Source organism: Vulpes vulpes, chromosome 3 (assembly GCF_048418805.1).
Source record: "Vulpes vulpes isolate BD-2025 chromosome 3, VulVul3, whole genome shotgun sequence".
NCBI lineage: Eukaryota > Metazoa > Chordata > Mammalia > Carnivora > Canidae > Vulpes > Vulpes vulpes.
Window position 1 is genome coordinate 92,940,345 of NC_132782.1, and position 12,762 is coordinate 92,953,106.

Consider the following 12,762-nt stretch of genomic DNA (forward strand, 5'->3'; position numbering starts at 1 on the left):
AGGCAAGGAAGATTCTGAGAAACCAAATCACATCTAGGTGTGACTACCACTCAGCCAGTATAGGGCACCCAGTATGCTGGAGTACAAAACAGGTCTCCTAACTGCATCTGGGTCACTGGACACAACGGCAGCAAAAGACAGGCTGGAGGAAGTACACTGTCCCACAGACAGGAAAAGGTTTTCAGGGAGACAGGTGTTGGTATATGCATTGTGGGACAACTGAATACACTTTTAATGAGCAGCATTCAGAGGAAGACTTATTTTTTTTAAAATTTATTTATTTATGATAGACATAGAAAGAGAGAGAGAGAGAGGGAGAGGGAGAGGGAGAGGGGGAGAGAGAGAGAGAGAGAGAGAGAGAGAGAGAGGCAGAGACACAGGAGGAGGGAGAAGCAGGCTCCATGCCGGGAGCTGCGACTCCAGGATCGCACCCTGGGCCAAAGGCAGGCGCTAAACTGCTGAGCCACCCAGGGATCCCCAAAGGAAGGCTTCTTAATTAGAATGAACAAAATGAGGTGAGTTTTCTTATAAGGAAGAAGACAAGGAATGGGTGTCAATGCAGCAAGACGATGAGGAGTCAGTGCAGTGGGTCAGGCCAACCCAGTAAATAGTGCTGGATAATTCTAGGACGTCTTTGTTGTTGGGAAAGGGTTTACCATCCTGACCCCCCAGGACCTTGGGTTACTTTAATACAACAGAGGCTGAAGCAGCCAGGGGGCAATGGCCCTCCATCACAGCCACTGAGCCCCAGAACACACTTGTGGTAAGCAAGGATTTCTGAACGTGTGGAAGCCCTTCAAGGGCACTACAATGCACTATGCACATTTAAATCAATGCACTATGACTGCCCTGATCCAAGAACAGATCAAACTAAGACATTCTGAGCTATAGCTGGCAGAGATGGACTATTATTCTGAGTACCACTTGGGTCCTCTCCATAGGTAGGAGGTGGCCTCACAACGAAAAGCAGTCTGAGCACAAGCCTGTGAGATGCAACAGGGAGACTGGCTTTGTCCCCAGCTGATTCAGAACCCAGAAATGACTGAATCGTGGCCAACTAGAAGAAAGCAAATGTTCTGAAGTAAAAATACTGTAAAGTAAAAATATCGTCCATAACAATGCCTGACAAATGGGCAAGGCTAATTGTGTTGGGAAGGGTCACAAATAGCTCTGGAATTCTTACCAACTTTTTCTATGATGAAACTGACTTCTACCATGACTATAGCTGAACAAGGTGCCATACACTGGCAAGGCTAGTGAGATTCAGCTGCCTCACATAAAGATGTCGCATGCTAATACCAGTATTAATGACCAGTACTGATGCTGGGAGACAGAGCCAGAGCCTCAGCAGATTGGAACACTGATCGGAAACAACTGGCCCAAGGAAGGACTGGATTTAGCTGACCGTTAACTAATTTCTATGCTGAAGAGTTTTACACAAATTTATAATAAGGCACAAACAGTACTGGATAAATGGGGGGAAACAGATAATCAGATTAGTATAAAAATATGGAAATGTACAGAATGGCTCTATGGGACAGACTGCTTGTTTCTTTTTTTTTTTTAATTTTTTAAATTTATTTATGATAGTCACACACACACAGAGAGAGAGAGAGAGAGGCAGAGACACAGGCAGAGGGAGAAGCAGGCTCCATGCACCGGGAGCCCGAGGTGGGATTCGATCCCGGGTCTTCAGGATCGCGCCCTGGGCCAAAGGCAGGCGCCAAACCGCTGCGCCACCCAGGGATCCCAGACTGCTTGTTTCTTGGAGTCTGTCCCTCACTGCACTAGTTCCTCCAAATGTTGGGCATCCTCATACTCATGCGGTTGCTGTACCTGCTGGATAAATGCTACACTAACTACAGATGCTCCAATAAATACCATTTTGCTATAAGGGAGCCTAGGCAGAGGGCTTGGAGGGGAGGGGCTGTGAGGTAAAAGATGAACTCGATAGGCTTATTTTCAGATCTTGCATGTTCCAGAAAAGGCCCCTGACCAGCTCTTGGGAGAGAACCTCTGTACTCTTGGAATATCCTGTCTGATAAAAGTATCTTTGTTCAACTAGGATAAGGGGATGGAGGGAAAAGGGGAGTGACCATAATGGGTACAGGGTATTTCTGTCAGATGACCAGAATGTTCTGAAATTGTGGTGACGGTTGCACAACTCTGAATATACTAAAAACCAATGGAATCGTACTCTTCAAATGGGTGAGCTATACGGTATGTGAATCCTATCTCAATATAGCTGTTACTGAAAAGAGAGAATCACAAAGTCCTGCTGCCGATAGAAAATCCAGCAGGAGGGATAGTCACACCCCACATTTTCCTCCTCTCTCATTCATCAGTCACCTGGGTCCCTGCAATGTCCAGTCTCTAACTGCACCGCCTGTACCCGCCCCTCTGCAGCTCACATGCTGCCCTCCAGGAGCCAAGGGCTGCGGCTTCTTACCTGGGTTTGTTTGATCAGCTGATGAAGCTCTGTGAGAAGTTCTGCAATGCGGGAATCGGCTGACACCAGGGCCATTGTGTCTGCGGTGCCTGGAGTGGAGGCGAACAGAAGAGAACCCTGCTAGTGGCTGTTGTATGTTGAACATTAGAATGTCAGGTGATGACCTTATACCAGAAAATATTAAAACTTTAGGAATTTCACATAATTTCTAGAACAGTTATAATAGCATTTACCCAAACAACAGAACCTACAAAACAACAGAATCATTTTTTTTAATAGATTTTATTTATTTGAGAGTGAGCAAGTGCATGAGCGGGGGAGCGGCAGAGGGGAAAGCAGACTCCCCATGGAGCAGGGAGCCCAACATGGGACTCGATCCCAGGACTAGGGGATCATGACCTGAGCTGAAGGGAAACGCTTAACCAACTGAGCCACCCAAGTGCCCTATCATCATTTTTTTGACAGTGCTTCCTAAACAATTTAAAATACCACACAAACAAGCCTTACCAGTCAAAAAGACTTCAGAATTTGAATCTCGCGAAGTTTCAAAGTACATGCCTAATTAGGATCACAGATCATTATAAAATTCAGTATTTAGTTAACCAAGCTGGCAATAGGATTCTTTTCTTTCTTTCTTTTTTTTTTTTTTTTTAAGATTTTATTTATTTATTCATGAGAGAGAGAGAGAGAGGCAGAGACATAGGCAGAGGGAGAAGTAGGCTCCATACAGGGAGCCTGATGTGGGAACCGATCCCAGGACTCCAGGATCACACCCCGAGTGGAAGGCAGGTGCTAAACCGCTGAGCCACCCAGGGATCCCTGGCAGTAAGACTCTATAGAAGGTTATACAGTTGTTAGCAAAACTTAGCTCCTTTAATATTGAGAAGTCTTCTTTTTTCTTTTTTTTTTTGAGAATTAAAAAAAAATTTTTTTTAAAATATTTTATTTATGTGATACACACAGAGAGAGAGAGACAGAGACACAGGCAGAGGGAGAAGCAGGCTCCATGCAGGGAGCCCGACATGGGACTTGATCCTGTGGGACTCGATCCCAGAACTCCAGGATCACACCCTGGGCTGAAGGCAGGCACCAAACCACTGAGCCACCCAAGAATTTTTAATTTTTTTTTTAAAATTTTTATTTATTTATGATAGTCATACAGAGAGAGAGAGAGGGCAGAGACACAGGCAGAGGGAGAAACGGGCTCCATGCACTGGGAGCCCGACGTGGGATTCGATCCCGGGTCTCCAGGATCGCGCCCTGGGCCAAAGGCAGGCGCCAAACCACTGCGCCACCCAGGGATCCCGAATTTTTAATTTTTAATCAAAGACCCAACAGAAATAAAACATAGAAGCCTTGGTTTTCAGGTCACATAAGGAAGAATAAACCTTTGTTTACAATTTCTTCTCAAGAGCAGACCAACAATCCAAGAAAACTATCTTCTTAACAGACAGAAAAGCAGAATATCAATCTTATACAGTGTACTTTTAAAGATCCACTTATTTCAGGGCATCTGGGTGGCTCAGTCGGTGAAACATCTGCCTTCAGGGTCCTGGGATCAAAGCCCCTTGGAGAGTATTTCCCCTTCTCCCTCAAATAAATAAAATCTTTAAAAAAAAAAAAAATCTTTTTTATCAATCTTAGTCCTGACCACATACAAAGTTCTTTTCAAAGATTTACCTTCACAAACTTCCTACAACTTTCTTTTTCATTCAGATTTTGTCCTAAGCCTTTTCTCTCTAAATTAACTAGTCTCATTTTAGGAGAAATTTACTTTCTTTTTCCCTCAACAAAATGTATTCTCATTTCTTATGCCTTTCTTACATTTTCCTACTTTTTTTTTTTTTTTTTTTTAATTTATTTTTGATAGTCACACAGAGAGAGAGGCAGAGACACAGGCAGAGGGAGAAGCAGGCTCCATGCACCGGGAGCCTGATGTGGGATTCGATCCCGGGTCTCCAGGATCGTGCCCTGGGCCAAAGGCAGGCGCCAAACCGCTGCGCCACCCAGGGATCCCACATTTTCCTACTTTCCTAAATACAGAATTGAGTCTATTGGTAAATATGCTTTTTTACTGAAAGACTGTGCTATGGGAAAACATATGCTTTTAGAAATTATGAACTGTATTCATAAACTTGCCAATCTAAAGAATTCTGATACAGCAAACAGTTCACATTTGGTTACTGCTTGATTTTCACTGGAGACTAAGGTTTCTTTTTTTTTTTTTTAATTTTTATTTATTTATGATAGTCACAGAGAGAGAGAGAGAGAGAGAGAGAGAGAGGCAGAGACATAGGCAGAGGTAGAAGCAGGCTCCATGCACCAGGAGCCCGACGTGGGATTCGATCCCGGGTCACTGGAGACTAAAGTATCTAAGTTAAAATTCTGTTAAATGTAATTAAGGCTGATGGAAATGATAAGGAAAGCAAGTCTGTTAGTTTCTCCAGGATAAGAAGCCAGAAGCACAAACCTACGTTCAGTAAACAATGCCAATTTGATATTTTATTATGCCAATGAATTCAATCCCATTTATTGTTTAACTTAGCAAAACTTTAAAGGTTCAGGTTACCAAAGATTTTGAAAGCCATTTAAAAGTTTTACCCATAGGGATCCCTGGGTGGCGCAGCGGTTTGGCGCCTGCCTTTGGCCCAGGGCGCGATCCTGGAGACCCGGGATCAAATCCCACATCGGGCTCTTGGTGCATGAAGCCTGCTTCTCCCTCTGCCTGTGTCTCTGCCTCTCTCTCTCTCTCTCTCTCTCTGTGTGACTATCATAAAAAATAAAAAAAAAATAAAATAAAAGTTTTACCCATAAACTTATTTTATTTATTTATCTATCTATCTATCTATTTATTTATTTAAAATATTTTATTTATTTATTCATGAGAGATGGAGAAAAGGCAGAGACACAGGCAGAGAGAGAAGCAAGCTCCAGGCAGGGAGCCTGATGTGGGACTCAATCCCGGGACCCCGGGATCACACCCTGAGCCAAAGGCAGATGCTCAACCACTGAGCCACCCAGGCATCCCAAACTTTTTTTTAAAGTAGGCTCCACATCCAGGATGGAGCCCAGTATAGAGTTAGAACCCACAGCCATGAGATCAAGAGTTGGACACTTGACTGACTGAGCCTCCCAGGCACCCCAACCTAGAAACCTTTTTATTTATTCAACCTACTTGTCCTTAACAATTAGCACGAAAGCTTTATGAGACAGGTAAAATTAACCATCATTTTAAGCCATTTTTTTTGCTGACAAATTGCAGCAAAAATAACATGAGCTTATCTGACCTTTAATAAACCTCGGCAGAATAAAAGTTTTACATTTAACACTGATAAGTTTAAAGACACATCTTAAACTAACAAACTTAAATTAGCTTTAATACAGAATATATGGGGGCACCTGGGTGGCTCAGTGGTTGAACATCTGCCTTCGGCTCAAGTCATGATCCTGGGGTCCTGGGGTTGAGTCCCACATCAGGCTCCTTCCAGGGAGCCTGCTTCTCCCTCTCCCTATGCTTCTGCCTCTCTGTGTGTCTCTCATGAGTAAATAAAATCTTAAAACAAAACAAAACAAAACAAAACAGAATATGTGGTACCTGTGCCTATTAAAAGTTAATTTGTTCCCTACTGTCAATTTTCCTTGGGGTACCCAGGGGGAAATCTGAAGGGAATGGTTAAATCCAAGGGAACTCCTGGGCCTCTTCATGCAGATTCAAGAGGTGCTTCAGTTTGAACCACATAAGGAGATAGCTCAACAGCTTGGGGTGCTCTTTGCTCCTCCATAGCGAGTAAGAGGAGCAGGAGCCAATGGCACCAAAGGCGAGGATTTACCAGAGCAGGTTCGTAAGCCTCACCAGAAGGTGGTGGAGAAACTTGAGAGGGGAGGGTGGGACAGGGGGGAAGGTGTGGCAGGAGAGGTGCTGCCAACAAGGCTGGAGGTAATAAAAGCCCAAACAGAAGAAATAGGACTCCGGTCCTAAAGCTCATCAGCCTGGAGAAGAGCAGATGCACATTTTCTTCCCATCAACAAAAAGTGGGAACAGGCAGTCCATGTCAGGTGAGAATACAGGGAACCTCCTAGAAACAAAAGGAGTTTCAGCAGCTGCTTGGGAATACTCCTTAAAGTCACTGTCCAGAGGTAGACTAACCACAGACAACCGGAAATTATGGCCATCAACATGGAAATGAATGAGGGGCCCCCACATACACATTTCAGATCCAATGCACAAAATAAGAAGTAAACAAAGGGTTTGGGAGCTTGGCAGCAACCTGGTTACAGGAAAGGAGGGGGGAGTACACAAGAAGGAGTACACAAGAAACAGGACCTCTTGGGGAGGCGTGCTAGGCACGACAGGGGATCACTCCCTTGGGACTGGACTATGGCTAAAGCTCATGAGAAAGCTGACCGGATTAGGGAGAGGTCCCAAACTTTTGTTTCTTCAGGTCTCTCATTTGTGCTTACCCATGGGTTGTTTGGCATCCTTGGTCCTGCTCTCAGATTAAGTGGTCCCCTGTCAGGGGAGTGCCCCAACAGGGTAAGACAGCTCCCACCCATTCCTTTCAGAAGCACATGGTCAGATGTATCTTGGATTTTATGCTCATAGAGGGACCACACTGGGTTATTTAGAAGGAAACCTTACACAGGAGTCTTTTAAGATCGCAGCAGCCATCCTAATGAATGTATAGCTATCCTGTGCCCAAGAAGAGTATGAGTATTGAAAGAATGGGCACAACAGGGAGAGCCTGAGCCCAACACTGTTATGGCCAAGGTACTAGTGTCCAGCTGAGTGGCAGGAGTTTGTTCCTTCCTGTACTGCAACCACAGGACAGAGGTTCTCTCGAGCACTCAGACAAGGCATGTTCCAAAGGGTCCTATTGTGAGGACAGCTCCAAAAAAGAACAGGTAAGAAACAAAGACAGGTGTGTGTGTGTGTGTGTGTGTGTGTGTGTGTGTGTGTATGTGAAGACGACTTACCAAGTTGCACTGAATCTCCTGGATTTCTTTTGGCACAGTCCCCATACAGGCCACCAAAAATTACGCGGGGGGTTGTTCAGCGCAACGATCAAGAAAGAATTCTTGAGCTGATGACAATGCAACTTAGTAAGTTTATTTAAAAGTAGCACAGGGGGGCAGCCCGGGTGGCCCAGCGGTTTAGCGCCGCCTTCAGTCCACGGCATGATCCCACATCTGTCTCCCTGCATGGAGCCTGCTTTTCCCTCTGCCTGTGTCTCTGCCTCTCTCTCTGTGTCTCTCATTAATAAATAAATAAAATCTTTATAAATAAATAAACAAACAAATAAATAAATGTAGCACAGGGACAGGACCTATGGGCAGAAAGAGCTGCACTTTTGCTGTGTGAGGCTGGTGATTATACACTCAGCAATCAATGGGAAGAAGCATGCAGGGAGTATCAGATTACAAAAGTTTCTTCAAGTTTCTACTCAAAAAACTAGTTTTGCAAGATTCCTCTAGTGTTTATCATTCAGTTTGACATGAACTATTGGTGAGGTGTACAGGCAGTCATGAGATCCTTAAAGAACGTAGCAACTGGGGCACACCTGGGTGGTTCAGTGGTTGAGTGTCTGCCTTTGGCTCAGAGCCTGATCCTGGATTCCCGGGATCGAGTCCCACATCAGGCTCTTTGTGTGGAGCCTGCTTCTCCTCCCTCTGCCTGTCTCTGCCTCTCTTTCTGTGTCTCTCATGAATGAATAAATAAAATCTAAAAAAAAAAAAAAAAAAGTAGCAACCAGCACGTATTTGATCCCTATGAAAAGCATGCAGGCTTAAGTCAGCCTTCCTGGCTAAGGGTAAACATCTTCCTGCTCCTGTCCCTCATCATTGAAATTAACAAGCTCATCATATAGTTCATACAGTAATTCAAGGGATCCAGAATAGACAAAACAATCTCGAAAATAAAGTTTTCCCAATTACAAAATGCATAACACAAAGCTACAGTAATTAAGACAGTGAGGTACTGGCATAAGGACAGACCCAAACATCAATGCATCAATGAAACAAAATTGAGAGGCCAGAAATAAACCTTCATACCCACCGTCAATTAATTTCCAACCAGGATACCAAGATAATTTAATGGGAAAAGAATTGTCTTTTTGACAAATGGTGCGGGGACAACTAGATATCTATATGTAAAAGAATGAATTTGGACCCCGATCTCAGACCATACACAAAAATGACCTGAATAGTTTTCCAAAGACAATATTCAAATGGCCAAGCTGCCTGTGAAACAAGATGCTCAGTATCATTAGCCATCAAGCAGATACAAATCAACACCACAAGGAAGTATCATTTCACACTCACCAGGATGGTTATAATCAAAAAGAGAAATAATAACAAGTGTCGGGGAGGGTAAATGAAGGGATAAAGAGTGGTTCTATTCACACAAAGGAATATGTTACTCAACAATAAAAGGAGTCATGTACTGTTGTGCACTACAACACAGGTGAATCTTGAAAACCTTATGCTAAGTAAAAGCTACACACAACTAATATTGTCTATGCCCATTTAGATGAAATAACCAGAATCCAAATCTAAAGTCTTGTTTATTTTTAGATATATCTCCCTACCCTTACCCCTTCAGCCTTAGGCAAACACTAATCTACTTTCTGTTTCTATAGATTTGCTTATTCTGTACCTCTTTTCTTCTTATTGTGGAATAATATTCCTTTGTTTGCATATACCACATTTGTACATGTCCATCAACCAATGGACATTTGGGTCATATCCACTTTTTGGCTATTGAGATAATGCTGTTATGAGGAGCACCTGGCTGGCTCAGTCAGTAGAGTACACGATTCATGATCTCAGGGTTGTAGGTTTGAGTTCCACACTGGATGTAGAGATTACTTTAAAATAAAATATTTTTTAAAAAAAGAATTTTGTTTGTTAGGAACACTTGTGGGTAAGTTTTTCTGTGGACACGTTTTCATTTTCTGGATCTATAACTAGGAGTGGAATTGCTGGGTCATATGGTCACTCTATGTTTAAACCTTATGAGGAACTGCTACTGTTTCCAAAGTGGTTGCACCATTTTACTTTCCCATCAGCAATGCATGAGGATTCCACAGCTCTACACCAATGCATGTTATTGTCTGATTCCAGCCATTCTAGTGGAGTGTGAAATGTTAACTAGTGGTTTTGATTTGTATTTCCCCAATGGCTAATAATGCTGAACATGTTTTCACGTTTATTAGCCATCTGTGTGTCTTCTTTGGAGAACTGCCCTTTGTCCGTTTTTATTGAGTTATTTTTATCTTTTTATTATTCAGTTTTATCTTTTGAAACACATTTTATTTTATTTTTTTTGAAACACATTTTTTATTTATTTATTTATTTATTTATTTATTTATTTATTTATTTATTTATTTATGATAGTCACAGAGAGAGAGAGAGAGAGAGAGAGGCAGAGACATAGGCAGAGGGAGAAGCAGGCTCCATGCACCGGGAGCCCGACGTGGGATTCGATCCTGGGTCTCCAGGATCGCGCCCTGGGCCAAAGGTAGGCGCTAAACCGCTGCGCCACCCAGGGATCCCTGAAACACATTTTAAAAAATTTTTATGCACCCTCGTGTGTTTGCATCGGAAAAAAAAAATTTTATGCAATCAAATTTATTTATTTTTGATTGCTTGGGACGCAGACCTGTCTTCTCACATGTGTGACACTATTTGTAACACCAAAGCTTTATATAATACGTTTCAGTATAAAGAACGTGTCCCTTAAAAAAAAAAAAAGTCTAGTTGCATGAGCTAAAACCACATAAAATGATGGATCTTGGGTTTAGAGATTAGAAGTGTAAAATTTGAGAATTATCAGCATGGAGTTCCTTGCTAAACTCTAGGAACTGATCTGCTGAGTGAGAAAAGAGGAAGGAGGAAAGACTACCCCAAGCTCAGTAGAAAGATCCCAGGAAGGAAAGGATTAGCATGAAGAAGGTTGTTCTCTTCTGCTAAATAAAGCAGGAATTCTAGGTAGAACCACCTGCCTTCTACTTGCCCACACCTATGTAGAATAAAATTGGGGCATGCCCCACAGTGGACGGACGGGGGTGTGGGGGGGACACTTTACATTGCACCATCACAAACACTGGCAGCAGGTGTGCCCACAATGCTGTCACGTAAACCAGTTATCCTTCCCAGTAAATCTGTCAGACATTTCAAACTTTCTTAATGAGTTTGTTGCTGCCCTCAGACCTGGGTCTGGGCCCTGGCTAGCTGAAGCCCCGGTTCCTACTTTGCTCACAAGCCAGAAATCTTTTTACCACCATCGACACATTGGGCTACATGCAGCAGCACCTGCCACCTCTGCCTCCTCAAGAAGGAATTACTCCTCTGACTTACTGAAAAGCAGCCCCTCATCTGTGCTCTGAACTTGTCTCCTCTTGGGTCACCTGATACCCCTTTCCTGCGCTGTATGAGCAAAATGAGCATACTTTAGGAGAGCCTACCTTAGAAAAGACTAAGAGCTTCCAATTCCCACTCACCTCCAGCTCCCCACTCTGTTTTTCTTCACAGAAAAATTGATGTTGTCCAAGCATGTGCCCCTTGTCCTCACCCCCATTTGACTTTTCAACCCACTTCAGTCTGGCTTCTGTCCTCACCAGTCCAGTGATGATGCTAATACAGGTCAAAGCATTAGATCCTTTCCTGCTTGAGCCCACCTGACCTGCCTCTTTCTCACTTGACAGAGGTGCCCACTGCGACCACCTCTGGCTTCAGGGCCTTCACCCTGCACCTCACTCTGGCTCCTCCAGTCTCTGGGGCTGGCCCCTCACCTGCCTGTCCTGCAAACACTGGCACGCCCCACAGGCTTCCAAGTCTCCTCGCTTCCCCCTTCCTTGCCCCCAGGTGCCACAAAAAAGGACTTGGAACAATCTCCTGAGCCTGACAGAACTGAGGACCTCAGGAAAAACGTCTCCAGTGGAAGAGACAGGAGCAGCAAATGTACATAAGAATTTCCTGTTGGCTGAGCTGTGGCACCAGAGAGAGCGGAGGCCTGAGGGGGAGGCAGAGCAGACGGAGGTTTTCAGGTGGGGAAACAGGAATATGCTGGCTGAGCGGCAGGAGCACGCTGAGAATCAGAGACCTGAGAACCGGGCTGCATCTGAAGAAGAGACAGGTGGGTGAGCAATGGGCTCCAGCCCTGAGACACATGCAGCACCAGCCCTCATCATCTGCTCTCGCTCCTCTCCTGTCTTACTTACATACACACAGCAGGGCTGTCCTGTCTCATTCCACTCCTCCCCTTCCACCCCAGCTTGCACCTCCCTCCTCACCAAGGATACAGATGTTAGCTCGAGATGCGTCCTGCTGGACTGTCCGTAAGTAAACCAAACCTGTCTCTTGCTGGACTCTTCTTGGAACCTACCTAGACTTTCCAACCTACTTTTATAAATGCTTTTTCTTCCCCAACCAGACTGGAAGTTCCTCAGGCAAGGACACACACCTCTGCTTTGATCAACAATCCCCTTACACCAAGAACCACCGATAGGTCGGGTCAAAGACTTGGCAGGAACTTTATTTTTTCTACTTCACACACCATGTCTCTCCTGCCCTAATCCCCCATCCCATCTTTCCCATTAGGTCCATTTTGAATTTCCCATATCAATTATTCCAAACTTTGTTGTTAACGAGAGGCTTTTCCTCTGGCTCCTGTAGGCTACCTCATTATCAACAATGAACACAAGGTACCAACTCCCAAATCTACCTCCAGCCCTATGACTTCCCCAAGATTCAGTATCTTATTTTCATGCCAGCTAGACAGCTCTATCAGAGAAGACCCCAAATCCCTATCGGCAAAGACACTCCTTACATGAGCCCCCCTTTTATATGCTAGAAATACTCTACAATTTGAAAAAGATTTTAAATAAATGTGTCCAGAAAATATTCTAAAATTAAATAACAGATGGTTGTACAAGTCTACAAATATACTTTAAAAAAACAAAAAATGAATTGTGTACTTTGGGTGAATTGTACGGTATGTGAATATCCCAATAGAACTTAAAAAAACCAAATCAGTATGTCCAAAATCCTCTCTCCCTCCCCACCCCCAAAACTCCTGTGTGGTAGTTCTCCCCTTCCCTGTTGATGTGTCCATAACCCACTCAGCGGCCTGTGCTGGGAAGAGAGTGAGTTTTGAACCGCCATCTCCCTATGTCCAATCAGTCACCACTTCTGTTGACTTACTGCCCATAAACCCATCCCCTCCTTCTTGGCTTTCAGACACTGTTTCCCACCATACCAATGGTCTCCCTGTAACTGATGTAGGAGCCCTCCTGCATTCTACTCTCCATCAAATC

General features: G+C 44.0%; 1 protein-coding gene across 4 annotated transcripts in view; it reads right to left on the bottom strand.

Annotated features, from left to right (window-relative positions):
• SGF29 (SAGA complex associated factor 29) overlaps window positions 1-12,762 on the bottom strand; it is a 36,487-nt gene that overhangs the window by 12,553 nt on the left and 11,172 nt on the right. For 3 of the 4 annotated variants that reach the window (XM_026011093.2, XM_026011092.2, XM_072753543.1), the window contains exon 2: window positions 2,450-2,538. The exons of the other annotated variant lie outside the window; for it this stretch is intronic. In XM_026011093.2, the coding sequence (XP_025866878.1) occupies window positions 2,450-2,524 (75 nt within the window). In that variant the 5' untranslated portion in view covers window positions 2,525-2,538. The remainder of the gene's footprint in view (window positions 1-2,449; window positions 2,539-12,762) is intronic. 4 annotated transcript variants of the gene reach the window in all.